At 42.9% G+C, this 15649-nt stretch overlaps 1 protein-coding gene across 3 annotated transcripts in view; it reads right to left on the bottom strand.

The window, feature by feature from the left end:
- SEZ6L (seizure related 6 homolog like) overlaps window positions 1-15649 on the bottom strand; it is a 351778-nt gene that overhangs the window by 17206 nt on the left and 318923 nt on the right. For all 3 annotated transcript variants that reach the window (XM_083146527.1, XM_083146544.1, XM_083146535.1), the window contains 2 exons: window positions 4141-4335; window positions 798-830 (listed from right to left, as the gene is read on the bottom strand). In XM_083146527.1, coding sequence (XP_083002653.1) covers window positions 798-830; window positions 4141-4335 — 228 coding nt within the window. The remainder of the gene's footprint in view (window positions 1-797; window positions 831-4140; window positions 4336-15649) is intronic.

The following is a 15649-nucleotide window of genomic DNA, read 5'->3' as shown; positions in this document are numbered from 1 at the left end:
CCCCTTCACTGCCTCATAAATGTGAGCTAATTTTTGCAAAAGTGAACTGATTCCACAGAATAGCATACACACTGCATGTACCTCTGTGCTCCCCAAAATCACACTGCTTTTCTAGATACTATTTTAAAATTCTATTGGCCACTCAATTTGTGTGGTCGGTGACAGGGTTGTCAAATAACTGTCTATTAAAATGACATTTATTGTTCTGAAACATAGTTTTTCTAGAATCATTTAACAAACTATGGCAAGCAGGTGTCAATTCAGAAATATAATGACAATGTCAATGTAGAAAGCTACAGTAAATGTATTCCTTATGTTAAATGATTCAATCAAAGCAGGTCAAATAATAAGGTTGTGTAGCATTATATGGTATTTTAGTATGCCCGTATTAGAACCTACTGTACTGAACTCAGTCTGTCTTGCATTCAGCTGTATAACTGTCTGCAGGAGATTATAATCCATGAAGCGCTGTATGACATAACATCTATATATCATTGTCTATTGTAGTATATGACACCTCTGAGCAAGGTCAGTTTATCTGAATCGAGGTTGCATGCATGGCTTTATAATGGTTTAAAAGAGGTGTCACTTGTCCACATCTTTTATATGTATACACAGATACTGTATTTATGTATCTTATTGTGAAAATACATTAGAAGAAAAATCTCTAAGACCAGAGAGCATTAAATAACTTTATTATAGCGATATCAATGCACTACTGTTTTTACATATACAATAAAGAAATTGATAATATTTATGTAGGTGCGGGTTGGTAGGAGATAGTCCTGTGCACTTACCTTGTAAAGCATGTTCAAATCTGTCTTGGGTAGCTATGGGAGAAAAATGAAAATCGGTTATGACATCAAAATGAGAAGCGCAATCTACATATGCACACACACAGGGGCAGAACTTTGGGAGGCAATGGAGTCATCTGTCGCCGGGCTCCTGCTCCCAAGGGGGCACCTCTCCTCCCCTGCTAGATTCAAAAACTAATAAATCAGTTAATTGAAAGCCATTGATATCCCTTCTGTAACTGATTTCTGAAATATATATGTGTTCTTTCTCTATCACTCTCTCTCTCAATATATATGTGTGTGTGTGTATAAAACACATATATTTCATAACAGACACATACACTATTATATTATATAAGGATCAGGGGGGGGGGGGCAGGGGGGCTGGGGGCACCAATATATATCTTGCCTCCAGGCAACTGTGACAAACTTACGCCACTGCACACACACATACATCAACAGCCAGGTGTTGCTCTCTCAGAAATCTGTGCACTTATAATTACCATATATACTCGAGTATAAGCCTACTTTTTCAGAACATTTTCTATGCTGAAAAAACCCCCCTCGGCTTATACTCGAGTGAGGGTCCCACTTGAGTCAATACGTTTTCCCAGTTTTTTTTTTTTGTAAAACTAGGTGCCTCGGCTTATATTCGGGCCGACTTATACTCGAGTATATACGGTATATTATTATTTTGCAAACATTTAGAAAATATATGATCAAAATATATAACCACTGGCATACAATACAACAGCTATTTGGTAAAAATGTTAACAATCAGAATTGCAGACCCTGCAATATTGATAAAGTCTGAATGTCAAAATGGATGTTATTTTGTCAGTCAAAGGGCCAGATGTACTAAGCCCTGAAAAGTGATAAAGTGGAGAGTCATAAACCTTCAACCAATCAGCTCCTACCTGTCATGTTTCAAACACAGTCTGTGACATGGCAGGTAGGTGCTGATTGGCTGGTTGTTTATCACTCTCCATTTTATAATTTTTGAAGCTTAGTACATCCGGCCCATTATGTCAATATTCCCAATTTCGACATTGACAATATGTCAACATTGTGAATGTTGACATGCACAATGTTGATAGTCCATGTTAGTATTAGGCTGTGGACAGGGTTAGGGTAAGATATGGTTAGGACTTAAATGTTCTATAAATTCCAACATTTTGGCAGTTTGGACATTATGTCAATGTCAACATTGTTAATATTGATATTTCACATGTTAAAATAACAACCATGTTGATGTTTTGAATGTCAACATCTTTTACCACACCCATTACAACACAAAGCCATGAAACCTATTAATAGATATTTATTATCTTCAAAATACATTTCACTTGATTTGCTTTACACTTTTCTCAGTGTGAATGTCAAGTTTGCCAAGGCGCCAATCAATACTGATAATCACATATGTACACATTACAATGAATTACTTTGATTTCCAAGTGTCAATAAAAATATTGCACTTGTATTGCCATTAGAGAGAGTAAAGCTATAAGAGAAGATTGTGTGACAATTTGGTATAAATCTGATATGCACTCTCTAATAATTAGGTTAACCAATGTGGTAACTAGCCACACCCCCTCCAAAGAGTGACCACCACTGCATACCCCTGGGGGTCCCTTCATGTCCCAATCTGACATTGCAGCTTTCCTATAGGACTTAACTATATTTACACATACAGATGAACCCGGCTCCATCATTGCAGATGCTGGCAAAACTATCGCCAGCCCCCACCAGGGGGCGCGCGCACGAGATGCTCACGTGCCAAATGGCAACTGAGCTCCCCGTCACCGTCCGTCGCCTCTATCATCGATCCCCATCGCTGCTCCAACCCTGCCCATCTCCCTGAAGAGGAGACAGGCAGGGTCCCGCTGCCCACCTGCCGAGAGACTGGGACACACGTGCGAGTGAGACGCACGCGCTTCCAAATTTAATGGAGTCCCTCTCCGCCGGCGCTCGCCACAGGGGACATTCTGGCGGGCGCCGGGATTGAATCAGAGGTGATCCGTCTTTAGCATTTCCCTAGTGCTGAAGACAATGGGGGAAATTTACTAAAATGTGTATTCTACTTCACATGTGATGTTGCTATGGGAAACCAATCAGATCCTGTCTACTATCTTCTAGAAGGCGATTAATATTATATAAGAAGTAGTTTCTGATTGGTTACCCATAGCAACATCACATGTGAAGTAGAATACACATCTTAGTAAATTTCCCCCAATGTTTGCATTGATGTGAATAAAAGCAATTAAACGGAACACTGTATGTACCACCCCCACACACATGCATGCACGCAAGCAAGCACACACATATTTACACTATCAGCATTATTAATCATGCGTTGAACATATGTTCTAAATGCTATAAAAGAATGGCAGTGAGTATAAGGCAAGCTGCAAATGAAGAATACGATTCCCATACAAAGAAGTAAACGTATGTTCCTGGCTGTCGAATTTAGAAGATCGTATAACATTGTGGGTGTCATTTATCAAACGGTTACTGATTAATGAGGTTGTTCAGGCTGCAGGTTTAGTCTATTTGAATGGGAGCTGTGGACAGATCAGCCACATTAAGCGATAATGGAGTTTGATGACTTGTAACTCCTCCTATTGCTCTATATAAATACTCAATAAAGAACTCAGCAGGGTCAATTACACTGATACGGAGATGCTAAAATATGTGTTGAAAAGGCATTTAGTATGCTGTAACCCTCCACTGACAAAAGAACATGTAAAGAATCATGATAATATTTTCGGTGATGTCATTACTGTGATGGTGATGTCCTATTATTATACTGTAGCCTATTCATACTATTCTATCCAAAGCAGATATTGCCTAGAGACAAGTATTATTCCCTTACTTGTTTAGTGTAACCTGGCAGCCTCTTTCGGTCTATCTCAGAACTGGGTGGCATGAAATGTGTTTGGAATTGAAAAAAATATCTGCTCGCCAAGGCCATTTCAGTATCAAGAGTAATCTGACTTTAAGGCAATTTATACCAGAATTTATAAAAGATTGAACGACTAAGAGGAGTTAACTCCTGTTCTTCTAAGAGGCTGACTTGTCAATAATAAGTCCCTAAAATCTCTTTACTTAGAGCTTTGTGACATAGCATGATTTATAGGATTATTCTCAAAGGAATGCTGGGTAAAAGCAATCTAATGAAACTCCTTTGATGCTGGAAGGCCATTTAATAATATCCACTGGGAAAGAATTTTAAAGTTACTGATTTCAACATTCAAGCAAAGCTATCTTTTTGCCAACCACCCTTAGGGTAGACTAAAGTTAAGGACACTTGACTATATGAAAGCATGATGTAAAATGAGCTCAGTACCTTTGCATATAGGAAGCGGTCCACTCCATTGAGATGGCTGACCAAGAATGCACTTAATGGTGACTTCTCCCATAAGTTCAAACCCTTCATAACACATAAAAGTGAGCGATTCACCAGGAAGATAGAGTCTCTTGTAGAGTATTTGGTAGCCATTTTCCGGTAGTCCAGGATTGTCACAAGCAAGTGTCTCTTCAGCTGTAATGATACACACAATATTCACAGCTATGACAAATGTATAAATTACATGTAAAAGAAAGTAAGCCCATAAACGTGTGTCCTTTTATAGCCATTTATAAAAAATGGTTGGTGGAGGATAATTAACTGATATTTTTGAAACGTCACGTCATTTCAATTAGAATTTCACCTATTCCTGTGTCAAAGCAACTCTCATACCCTGCTAAGATCACAGTAGAGTAATGGGGCCTACACACATAGCAATATACATTTGTTTTCTAAATGATCTCACTAGGTGGGTTATTCTAGTTTATTTGCTCCCCCATGCGTTTGAATGGGGGAGTGATATTTGGCATCTGCGTCTGCGCATTTATGCACATGTGCAGATTCTTGGTGCGAGCGGGCATGGTGGCGGTGACGGTGGTGCCCTGGGAACGCCCGGCATTTCATGGGTGTTCCCTGGAAACCACTGGGCGTTCCCATGCTGATGCGCCATGACGCACATGCTGGGTGCGGGCAGTTGACGTCAACGGATGTCAGCTGCTCACCCAATTCCCGCACAGGGTGCCTGCAGATCTAAGATGCCACAGAGGTGTCTTAGATCTGCAAGCGCTTGCAAAATCATTAGATGGTCGGCGGCCATTGAATGATTTTGTGAGGGGGGGTGCTGGTGGCAATGCGGGTGGCTGGGGCTTTTGGTGGACTTGCAGCTTTGCGAGTCAACCAGAATAAGGTCCTAGATCTCTTAGTGTAGGTGAATAGACTACTCTGTCTGGCGTCATGGGAGTATATTGACTAAATCATTTTGTAGGATGCAATTGAGAAATGATAGACAGGATCACCTCTTTTCATTTTTAGAAGCTTTAGTAAATTTGCTCCATAAACTCTACTCCTTACGGGAGCTTAAAGGACATTCTGGGGGAGTAGTTCATCATGATCACTGGTGTTGTATTTTGGTTTGATAATGACAACTATTTGTATATTATTTATTCATTGCTAAAACCATGATCCCACGATAAATGTGCCCCTTTTCAGAAAAGGAAACCAAGGCAACAGTAGCAGATGAGCTTAGAAATATCAGTTTGCTTTGCCCTCACAGAAGCTAATATCCAATATGACAAGAATGGCAGGCAATACAAGAAATGACACATGTGACATATGTTTCTGAATTTCATATCACAATTGATCTTTGTTTATTACTCACTGACTTTAAGGCATTTGCTACCCAGTTACAGCAGCATGATGTCTTCCAAATGTGACAAAGTAATGTTTTGCATAGTCCTCTTCATTACTAAGAATACCTTCCATAGTCAGTAGATGGAGATATCGTTTCTTGTTTGAAATGATATCAACTATTTTTGTAAAAGACCTCAAGACAATTGCAATAAATTTGAAATCCTAAAACGGACTCAATAAGTGAGGCATTAAATTAAAAAGGACAAAAGGAAAAGTTACATTGGTTGACACTTTGACAAAGATCATGCATACAATTATATAGGTGTGTCCTGGCATTGATTTCTTCACTATCTCTTTGATGCAGCAAATATATTGTGACAGCTGAAATCAATGCATTCAAAAGATCAGCTGATATGGCAGAGGCGGAATGTTGGCTAGTCACCTCCAAACAAAGTAATAACTCATCTCCTATTCTCATTATTAGTGGCTGCCAGCACTCATACAGTATAGCTCAGCACTGAGCACACAGCTAACATCTTTTATGATAGTGTGCACAATTATGATATTGTATGTTTGCTTATGTTTGGATTTCTTGTACAGCAAATGTGTAATAGAGAAGTAATGTTTGCAAAAGAACATCCTATGTATCAATGAATTATATGGTAATGTTGTTTAGTGCTTTATGATTTTTTTAATTTGCTGCATGTACATTTACAAAATGATAGATATTAACCTTTACTGACATCTCAATGCAAGTCAATAATTGGGACTATTAATAAAAAGCCTGGTTAATTACAATATGTTGTCGCAAATTAACATGTCAATTTACCATTAAAGTCATGCAACAGGAGGATGTCACTCACTGTGATGACTTTGGCCCTTATTCTGGTTGACTCACAAGGCTGTGAATTTTGCCGCCTTGCGAGTCCACCAAGGGCCGCCCGCCCCCTGAACCCCTGCAGGCATGAGAATGGATGATTTGCATAATCATCCATCCGTAGCCTTGGGTGCAGGGTAGAAATCATTTGATGGTTGGTGACCATCGAACGATTTCTTCAGCGCTTGCAGATCTGACACACCTCTATGGTGTCTCAGACCTGCGGGCACCCTGTGCGAGGACAGGCCGGGCAGCTAACAATCGCTGACGTCAGCTGCCCACCTCCCGCACCCACATCACTGGGCAATTTGCATGGGAACGCCCATGAAGCGCTGGGCATTCCCATATGCAAATTGCCCAGACCCCCCTCCCCCCCCCCCCACGGACTTCTGTGCCTGCACATGCGCATAAAAACCTATGCGCATGAGCAGTCGCAATCAATCGTCCCACGAACGCACGGGGGGACCGATTGAATCTGAATAACCCCCTTTGTCTCATAAAACCCTCGATCATCACTTGCTTATCACAGCAGCTATCTTTACTATTCCTGTGTGGCTATGGGTCATGCAAGTGCACAGCAAAGGCTGTCAGGGAGGGAACTGGAATTTTTTTCTGGCGATACTGTAATTTAAAGGCTGCAGGGACAAATGCCATCTAAAGATAGTGTTATCTAATGGAGGGAAAGCTCCAAACTGTTACACTTTTTAGAATTTGATAAAAGGGTGCGAGTTATATACCTATTGTTTATACTAAAATGATTGTTTCACTTTCTCTCCTTGGGGTATATTTGTATTATTTGATAATTTGTTTTATAAAATATATATTTTTTTACATATTTCTTTCTTTAATGTACTGATGGTTGGTAATATACTTTTACTGTGCTGCTATTAGTGTTTCTATTATTATTATTTGCTATGCCTGATTTTAACTAGCACTACTAACACATCTAGCACACATCACACGCAGCTGCTGTGACCCAAAACATGGCTTACCTGTGTCTTGCTTTGCAGCTAGGCTGTGCAGCTATGAGCATCTGGTACTATTCAAGGGAGGCCTTGCCTTGTGCTGCCCCCAAATATCCCCCCCCCCCACCCCGCAGCCTTGTGCCGGCAGTTGCTGTTTTGCAAAGTTTCCCAAAACTACAGCTGAGTCTCAATTAGTCCCATAATCTTCAGTAAAACATTACATAAATGTGCAATACAAGTGATGGTAATGTGCCTCTGCATATTTCCTTATCTTGTAAACTCAACTAGTAATAATGATTTTAGAGGAAAATCATCGCTTCAAATGCAAAAGTTACAGGTGATTTAATTCTCCAGCTCATTACACGTAGAGTGCTAATAACGCTGAGCGAGGCATCACTCAAACAAATGATACAGTAATGGTTTTGTAGTTGCTGTATTAGTAGAGCCTTTCGTTTATGCTGCTGTAGCTTCTCATTCCTTGTATGTGGCTCCTCTCCACTTGTTATCATTACCCACCTAAAGACATTGAGCTGAGATATCGCAGGGGCACGGAAATGTTAATTATTATTAGTCAGCAATGTTCCAAGTGATAATACATACAGCTTGTCGTCCTGAGAAATGTGTTACATTTTCTTAGAAATGTAACAGTTGACAAAATACAGATTAAAAAGGCTAATTTGTAAAGTCAGTAACTAATAGGGTTTCACATAAGGAAATTAAGCTTCCTGGAAGAGAAGTCATTTATCCAACATGCCACCTGCTTTATACTCTTAACTCAGTGCTAAATTAACTCTCCTTTTATTTCACTAAAATAATGTGTTAACCTAATGCAGAGAAGTCATATTCTCCTCCAAAAGGAAGGATCTCATCCTCTGTCTCTTTTCAGTAATTTGCGGTAATAGAAAAAACAAATCTTCCCTCTCTCTTTCCTAACAATATCTCTACTACTACTAATTTAAAAAAGTATTATACATATGAGTTAGTTTGTTGTAGTGAGTGCTGGGCCCCCTGTGTTTGTATTTACTAGCGTGTGTGGTCAGAGGCCACTGCACCCCATCCTGGGAAGTGGGTGCTGTTTGCACCCCATTCCTAGGAATGGTGAGTGTGTTGGTACTTCTGTATCTATATATTTGGGTTGATTTTTAATTAACCTCTGTTACTGTGATCATAGCTTTCTCATGCACCCTAGATAAGCTAATTTACCTGAAACCTGTGACAGCTGCCCCTTTAATACTAATTCAGGTGCTGTGTTTGGGATTGTCTCACCTTTAAAAGCCATAAGGTACTTGGCAGTTGAGCTTTAACCCAGGAAAAAAACACACGTTCATTTTAGCTATGATGTGCAAGCAGTTGCCAGGTTCCCATGAAAACCAGTTGTTAGTGTATGACTTGCAGTGAAATGGGGTCCCTTGGCGATGGGCTGCAAGCTTAAATGCATTGATCAATTCAAGAACTAAAACCCCATTATTTATTTAATTGATTATTTGAATGTTAAGGTGAGTTAGTTTGTTGTAGTGAGTGCTGGGCCCCCTGTGTTTGTATTTACTAGAGTGTGTGGTCACGGGCCAATGCACCCCATCCTGGGAAGTGGTAATGGCGAGTGTGTTGGTACTTCTGTATCTCTATCTATCTATCTATCTATCTATCTATCTATCTATCTATCTATCTCTCTCTCTCTCTCTCTCTCTCTCTCTCTCTCTCTCTCTCTCTCTCTCTCTCTATCTATCTATCTATCTATATATATATATATATATATATATATATATACTTGGAAGAAAGATGGCGGCACTCGCAGGCTTGTGGAAAATCAATTCATTTGTTTAAAGAATATACATAGAAACCAATCAAATTCTTATTTATTTAGGGCCTTCTAGAATATAATACTGTAGATAGACTATAATGGGTTGCTAAGGGCAACAGCTCATATTCAATAGAACTTTCAATTAGTAAATTAGCTCCTAAAGGTGCATATATACTATGCAGCATTTTAAACGATATTACCGATTTTGGCCCTTCTGAACGACATTGTTTAAAATATCGCACAGTGTGTATCCTACGAACGATCATCATTAATGACCCCCTTCATTTGTACAGGAAGCTCAATTTGACTATATCTCAACAGCTGCATGTATGGTGCGGGGACCAGATGATGTCACTGAAGTATATTATGAACAAGATAGCGTTCCCGTTGGATTTAGAAAAAGTTAAATGATTGAATTGTAAGCTGATTGTATTTCATAAACTCCACACAGACATAGGCATTCATCCACACTCACGCTACTTATCTAAGAAATAAAGACGCGTACAACTGAATGGGCTTAAAGGGGACGGCTTATTTATTTTGAGCAGGGGCGGCCTATTTGAATCTAACTCAAATTTATGTCCCTGCTCTAACTAAGGTGGCGGGCAAAGAACGGCATGCAAGATAAATAACATTGCTGGAAAATAACAAAGTAATAAAAATAACAAACTCCGGATCTAAGGGTCTCCTGCCCTTAATTGCCAAGGACCGGCCACCTGCCAGCGTCCAAGACAACGGCACAATTTGTAAGCGGACTTTTCAAAAAGGGGGCCAATTGCCCTTAAGGTCAGGGGGTTGACCTTCTGCTTCTGCCCCTGACCTCGCAATATCACTTAAGGCAGAGCTCACCACTCTGCCCGAGTCCTCAATAAATTGGGCCACCTGCCCTAACTTACAAATGTCCGCAACAATTTACCCTATCCGAAGTAGATGATCGTTAAGGACCAGATGTGGGCCCACCTGGATCGGTGATGCCCACATCTCGACATCAACCACCAGCTAAGTGTAGATACAGCTCTAATTTAAACTACCGTTCTTTCCGCCAAGACAAAAATAAGCCGACAACAACTAAACTAATAAATGCGCTCGACTTCTCAAAACGAATTCTAACCAACAATTGGGGCGGGAGGGAGGGCAACGTTTCGTGAAGCAAGAGGCAGAATCTTCTGGAAGCAAGAACATCACCCCATCAATCTCCACCTCTGACCTCAAGCAGCCTATCCTGGACCGTCATTCAAATCAGCCGGCCCGTCAATCAAGATAAGCCGAACCCCCGGACCCAGATCCAGTGTGTGAGCTAAGGATTCCTGCCAATAGCCAGGTGAGTTTATGCTGTTTTCAGCCAGACAAGCTGGCTTCTACAGTCTTAAACTCCACACAGACATAGGCATTCATCCACACTCACGCTACTTATCTAAGAAATAAAGACGCGTACAACTGAATGGGCTTAAAGGGGACGGCTTATTTATTTTGAGCAGGGGCGGCCTATTTGAATCTAACTCAAATTTATGTCCCTGCTCTAACTAAGGTGGCGGGCAAAGAACGGCATGCAAGATAAATAACATTGCTGGAAAATAACAAAGTAATAAAAATAACAAACTCCGGATCTAAGGGTCTCCTGCCCTTAATTGCCAAGGACCGGCCACCTGCCAGCGTCCAAGACAACGGCACAATTTGTAAGCGGACTTTTCAAAAAGGGGGCCAATTGCCCTTAAGGTCAGGGGGTTGACCTTCTGCTTCTGCCCCTGACCTCGCAATATCACTTAAGGCAGAGCTCACCACTCTGCCCGAGTCCTCAATAAATTGGGCCACCTGCCCTAACTTACAAATGTCCGCAACAATTTACCCTATCCGAAGTAGATGATCGTTAAGGACCAGATGTGGGCCCACCTGGATCGGTGATGCCCACATCTCGACATCAACCACCAGCTAAGTGTAGATACAGCTCTAATTTAAACTACCGTTCTTTCCGCCATATCAGTTCAAACTTGAACTGACCCGCCACCACCCTAATGACAAAACTTCCCTCAACTAAACCTCTAAACTTCTCAATGCGTCTATCAAATTCTGAAAAAACAAGTCCATGCCGCCTATAGAGAGATGCACCCCATCCGGCCTGTACAGGGTCTCGTCTCTAAAGGATATGGCCTTGTGCCTGACGACCACTCCGCCCTCCGATACTATCGCCCTGCCGACTACAGAATTTATCCGCCTCCGTACCAAATCGATGGCACCCGGATTGAGTGCATCTCTCCAAACCCTTCTAGGTATAATCTCTGACCAAAAGAAACGGCAAAATCGCCATTCTCTGCTCAGATCCAGCAATAAATTCCTAATCTCAATTCGTCTATTGAGACCGGAACTCTGCGTTAGGTCGTTGCCCCCCAGGTGAATGATGACAAAAAGTGGGTAACCAAATTACCCAACCGACTCATACAAAAGACCCCTCAACGCGGACCACCTCATACCTCTACGCCCCAGCCAACGAATAAATCGCGTTTCAAGGAAACGTTCCGTATCCGTGGTTACCTGGGACAGGGACAACCAATACATAAATGAATGCCCCACCATCCAAATCATATAGGTGTCCAAGCGTTGACCTGTAAGTCGAAATGATAGATACTGTTAGAAAATTGAAATAAAGGCAAACATCTGGCAAAATTTTAAAGGGGGGCCCGGGAGATTCCCTTAAAGGTGATTTTGGAGTTCTATATTAAATTGTTGATAACTAATAGGACTGTGATTTGGGTGATCTATTTAAAACTAATTGATTATTTGACCCACTTAAATTATGTATAATCATACCTGTTGCTTCTCACTCTATGGGAAAAGGGGGGGGGCGGGGTCACCCGATTTGACTTGAGGCAAAAAACACAAATCTTCCACCAGTTGGCTAGAGCCTAATTTAAGACTGGTGATAACACAAAAAATTCCTCAAGGCCCCTCAAACACTAAAGCGTGTTTGGGCGAGCGGCTACTCCTCAAATGGGCTCACTGGACTATGTCGGCCTGATGTATCGCTTAAATGCACCAGACCGCCATCTTCCGAGTGCTCGTATGTCGACCTGAGACCAACCCGCCGCAGCGGCTGCCGAAGCGGCGCCGATACGGAAAGAGTGTGTCCCAAAGTCGGCTGGAGAAAGACCCTGATGCAATATACAGCGCCTGAAAACCGACCTAAACTGGAAGTTAGTAAGAGGGGACCCGTCAATGTGCATCAGCCAGGCCCCGGGCAATTGTGGCCGCAACTCCACGTAAGCCAGAGCCGCCGCCACCGGACAGATCCGGCGGTCGCCACTCCGACCCAAATGGACCCACTGCCCCCTGCCCGCTACATCGGTCTTTGAGCGCTGTATCTTGCACCATAAACCGTCGTGGTGCACGTCGACATGGCCGAACAGCATAGGCGAGGGAGATGCCCTGGTTGCGGACACCAGTTCGCCTACTCTGAACGCCCCATGGAAAGCCATGGCAAAGGCCAGCCTGAAAAGCCGAACCTCGTAATCGTTTGAGCCAATTACTCTTAGGGACCTCGAGATTCGACGCAACAGGCCGGCATCAATCGGCCGTCGCCTGTCGGGCAAAACCGGCCTGGCTCAGGCCCCTCCCTTTAGCATCCTGGAAAGCATGAAAGACTTGGTGATGTCTCTCTTCCCACCAAGACGCAAAAAGAATGATATACCTGCCAGAGAGCGTCCAACAAAACTTCTGGACTTACCCTCTGTGTACAGGTTCCATACATAGGCATTAATAAGCCGCTTGGAGCTCTTACCTGTGCCACCCTGTTCACGCATGAACTCGCTCCAGCGCTCCCATGAGGCCAGATAAGCTCTAAATGTAGCTGGCGCTAGCGACCGCAGGGCCAGCTCCTCTACCCCTCCAGCGGCACCTGCCATAAAAAAGTTGGACATTGTTCACCATACTTCTGGGCTAAAGGCACAAGTTGCCTGAATCTCACCCATTCGAAACGGGACAATGCATCCGCTACTTCATTGAGAACGCCTGGGACGTGCTTGGCTCGCAACGTAATGTTGTTCGCCAAGCATATCATCACCATCCGTGCTAAAATACGCAAAACTGGGAGAGAGGTTGACCTTAGTTGTGTAATGGATTGGACCACCCCTAGGTTATCGCACCAAAAAACAACCTCCCTGTTTCCCAGTTCTGCGCCCCAGAGCTCTAAGGCGACCATTATTGGAAATATTTCCAATAATAGCATATTCTTGGTCATGCCGTCTCGAGCCCAAGATTCGGGCCATGCCTCTGCGCACCAACGTCCCGCATAAAATGCGCCGAATCCAGAAGATCCTGCAGCATCTGTATATAATTCCAACTCCGCATTTGCAACGGCTGGAGCTTGAAATTATCCAGAAACATTTCCCACACTTTCAAATCCCTCTTCATTTCTGAAGATAGACGTAGAAAATGGTGGGGTTTGCGAATCCCGACAGTCGCTCGCTGAAGTTTTCTACAAAATATTTTGCCCATGGGTATAACTCTACATGCGAAATTAAACAGGCCCAATAAAGATTGAGCCTGTCTAAGTGTTAACTTAGCAGCCGCGATGGCATAACGTATTTCGTCATGTAACCGGCGTACTTTATCTAGAGGAAGCTTACACAGACCTAGTTCGGAATCAATTTCGATTCCGAGGTACACCAAATCAGTAGTGGGTCCCTCGGTTTTTTCCCCTGCCACGGGAACCCCAAAATCTCTAAATAAATCAAGCGCTGCTTCTAGTAACCTAAGGCACAGGTCAGAACTTGGAGGACCCACTAAAAGAAAGTCATCCAAATAATGAGTAATGCTGTCAACTCCCGACACTTCCTGCAAGCACCACTGCAAAAATGTGCTAAAGCGCTCAAAATAAGCACATGAAATGGAGCAACCCATGGGCAAACATTTGTCTATGTAAAAACCCCCATTCAATTTAAATCCCATGTACTGAAATGCGTTCTTATGCAAAGGTAATAGTCTAAAAGCTGATTCAACATCCAATTTGCACATGAGGGCACCAGGACCAATTTTTCGAATGATGTCCATAGCATCCTCAAATAAACAATAATTAACTGTGCATAAATCGTCATCGATGGCGTCATTGACAGACGACCCTCTAGGACAAGAAAGATGCTAAATCAGCCTGAACTTCCCTTTAACTTTTTTGGGAACCACCCCAATAGGGGACAAAATTAGTCCCTCAAATGGTGGTGTTGAAAACGGGCCTGCCATGCGACCTAGTTTTACCTCGGCTTCAACTTTTTGTGATATTATGTCGGGATGTTTCATGGCGGAGCGTAAGTTTCCCTTACTTCCCGTACTAATTGGAGCGGAAACAGGTAATTGAAAACCTTCTGAAAATCCGGACTGCAAAAATCTTGCTCCATCTTTGTCCGGATACCGTTCCAGCCATGGCAACATCCCGACCAATATTATTGGAGTTGGGGCTCTATCCAACGACAGGTGCCGCTGGACCGCGGCTTTGTTTTGTCGTGGACTGAGCCCCACCTCCCCCTCCAGTTGGTGGTTTAGTGCAATCCTTGATTGGACGTGTGGATACAAAGGTGCCGAAAACGACACCGATTTCCCAGGCTGCATTGCCCATTATTAAATGAGTAGCACCTACCATGGCCATGCTTCGTATTACTTCCCTTATTAATATTATTGTAAGGCCTATTCCCATACTGCCTTACCCACCCCTTATTTTCTGGAGCCCTAATAGGTGTAGCTGATTCGGCAACCTCTCCGTATAACTCTACGTCTTTTTTACCAAAATCGTACACCTCCCGGCCATGCTGCTTCCTCCTAAACTCTTCGTCATAGACCCGCCATCCGGGTCCGACGTAAGAGGTGTAGAGTTTATGAATAAGGAACTGGTATCTCACCAGGTTCACATATTCATCTGGATGTGTCTCTAAATAACAGGCCGCAAAAATAAGTATGCCTCTCACCCAATTATTATAGGTACGAAAAGCATCCTCGCTAGCGGGTCCTTTCTTCCTTGCGGCTAGGAGGGCCCGCCTATCTTTGCTTGTTAAAGCAAAGATATCTACATAGCGCCCTTTTCTGATCCTATCCCTAGCCCTAGGACGCAAACCCCGCTTAACAGCTGTGTTTGCGCATTGCACCGCATCGGACTCGACCGATACGTTAGAGGATCCTGAGCTATGGGACCTATATTCTCTACGCCTTTTCCGCCTTCGTCTCCTCGCGACGCCGTCCGAAGATGACTTATCCTCGGAAGACGTCGATGCCAATGAGGAATCAGAGGTTTCATTTCTGCGCCGTCTCTTACGAGACTTTGCAGATCTTTTCCGCTTAGCTTTCTTCTCTACCGATGAATCCTCTGACCCCCCACTGCTAGACCCTGCATTATCATCCTCTGACCAGTCAGGATCGTTCGTGGACTCACCAGTATCAGATGATGCCGCCCTCCTTCTTCTACGTTCACTTCCTCCTCGACTTGACGAATGTCCTTCCATGGCTTGTTTCGCGGAATCTTGACCTGTCGATAGAGGT

This window comes from Crinia signifera, chromosome 1, assembly GCF_055691185.1.
Source record: "Crinia signifera chromosome 1, ASM5569118v1, whole genome shotgun sequence".
NCBI lineage: Eukaryota > Metazoa > Chordata > Amphibia > Anura > Myobatrachidae > Crinia > Crinia signifera.
The sequence above is the reverse complement of the archived record's forward strand: the minus strand, read 5'-3'. Positions and strand labels throughout refer to the sequence as shown.